This window comes from Penaeus monodon, chromosome 27, assembly GCF_015228065.2.
Source record: "Penaeus monodon isolate SGIC_2016 chromosome 27, NSTDA_Pmon_1, whole genome shotgun sequence".
NCBI lineage: Eukaryota > Metazoa > Arthropoda > Malacostraca > Decapoda > Penaeidae > Penaeus > Penaeus monodon.
The window spans coordinates 39,971,320-39,972,887 of NC_051412.1; the positions used below are offsets into that span (position 1 = coordinate 39,971,320).

General features: G+C 57.1%; 1 protein-coding gene across 1 annotated transcript in view; it reads right to left on the reverse strand.

Annotated features, from left to right (window-relative positions):
* Positions 1 to 617, reverse strand: part of LOC119590863 (transcription factor HES-4-like) — a gene marked incomplete in the record, with an annotated part of 1,858 nt that extends 1,241 nt beyond the window's left edge. Inside the window, 1 exon segment of the mRNA XM_037939621.1 lies at positions 1 to 617. Within this exon segment, the coding sequence (XP_037795549.1) occupies positions 1 to 486 (486 nt within the window).
* Between the last annotated feature and the right edge of the window lie 951 nt (positions 618 to 1,568).

Here is a 1,568-nt window from a genome sequence, read left to right on the forward strand (position 1 = left end):
AGGCGATGCTGTGGGGGGCGTGGCGAGGGGGGCGGCGGTGACGGGCGGAGACACGGGGCCGCTGGAGGGGGGCACGCCCGTCATGGCTGATGCGCACGACGTGAGGTGCGTGAGAAGGCGCGACGACACGGCGGGTTCCAGGCTGGGGGAGGCGATGAGGAAGGACTGCACCTGCTGCGCCGCCGCCACGAAGCCCTGCTGGAACTTGAGGGCGTCGTGCCTGGGGTCGTGGCCGCCGGGAGGCAGAGTGAGGCGCCGGCGCTGGTTCAGGCGGCGGACGTGACGGACGGTCAGCTCGAGGATGTCGGCTTTCTCCAGGCGGGTGACGGTCTCCCCTTCGGCCTGCAGCGCCGCCACCAGGAGGTCGCGCAGCTCGTCGAGGCAGCGGTTGATGCGCGCCCGCCGTTTTCTTTCCAGCAAGGGCTTCATCACTCGCTTATACTGATCCGTGCGGGACACAGGCTCCATTTGCACCGAAGAAACCATCTTAATCCACAATACGCAATTACAAAACACTGCAGGAACAAGTCTCTCTCAACCGAGGGCGAACACTCGAGACGGACAGGAAGCTCTCGATATCCTTCCGCGAACAGCTGCGTTTAAGATCTGAGGTTGACCGCCGAGGCCGGGTCTATAAGTAGTCTGAGGGCCTCGTCACCTCGAAGCTGCCGGATCCCTCCACATGCCGACGCGGAGAATTCCTCTGCACCATTCTCGCTTTCCTTTATTATTTCCACTTACGACATGAAGCATACGAACCGAGGGAATACATTATTATAATCTGAACCGATATATTCGCACACTTTAGGCAGAAACGAAAAGAAACCAATATTTACGGCGAGTGGCAACGGCTGCGTCCGGGCGCCTCGTGGGAACCTCGCGCCATGCGTCGTCCCAGTGTAAGTAGCGGGTGCCCACTTGCCCGCCCGCACGCCCCCATCTTCTCACGCTCGCTCTCCACTTATCTCAAACTACTATCGCCACCGTCATGTCACTTCAAGATACCTACGAGGTTCCCGAATGATATTTCCCTAAGTCTGAACCCATTACGATATCAGAGGTCGTTGAGACGCGTACGTAATAGCGGGGTTTCGCGGGATCTCCCTCCCCCGTTCCCTGTTCTGCCCCGGGCTCTTGTCCCCGCGGGCGATGCCGCATCTACCCAACTTGTTCATTAATGTTTTATTTATACACGACTTCCTTTAAATGGAAACCGGCCTTTGGAATCACACAGAGCTGGAAAGTGCACAGAGGTCTACGTTTACGCAAATCGGGAGCGCGCGACGAGATGCGAGAAAAAGGAAAAAAAACACAAAAAACCGTAATATCGGTGCGTCCCTTCATTAGAACATCCGACCCCCCCGCACCTGTTGTCTCAGACCAGAAGGGGAAGAGGGGGCAGGGGGGAGGGAGGCGCCGGAGAGAGAAAAATATAGAAATATGGTGGGAACAGATGGAAAAAAGGGATAGGGAGGAAGGTAGCGATATGAGGACGGACAGTGAGATGGGGATGGAGATGGAAAGAGGAAAGAGGAGAGGGAGGGAGAGAAGAGATGAGTTAAGATGAA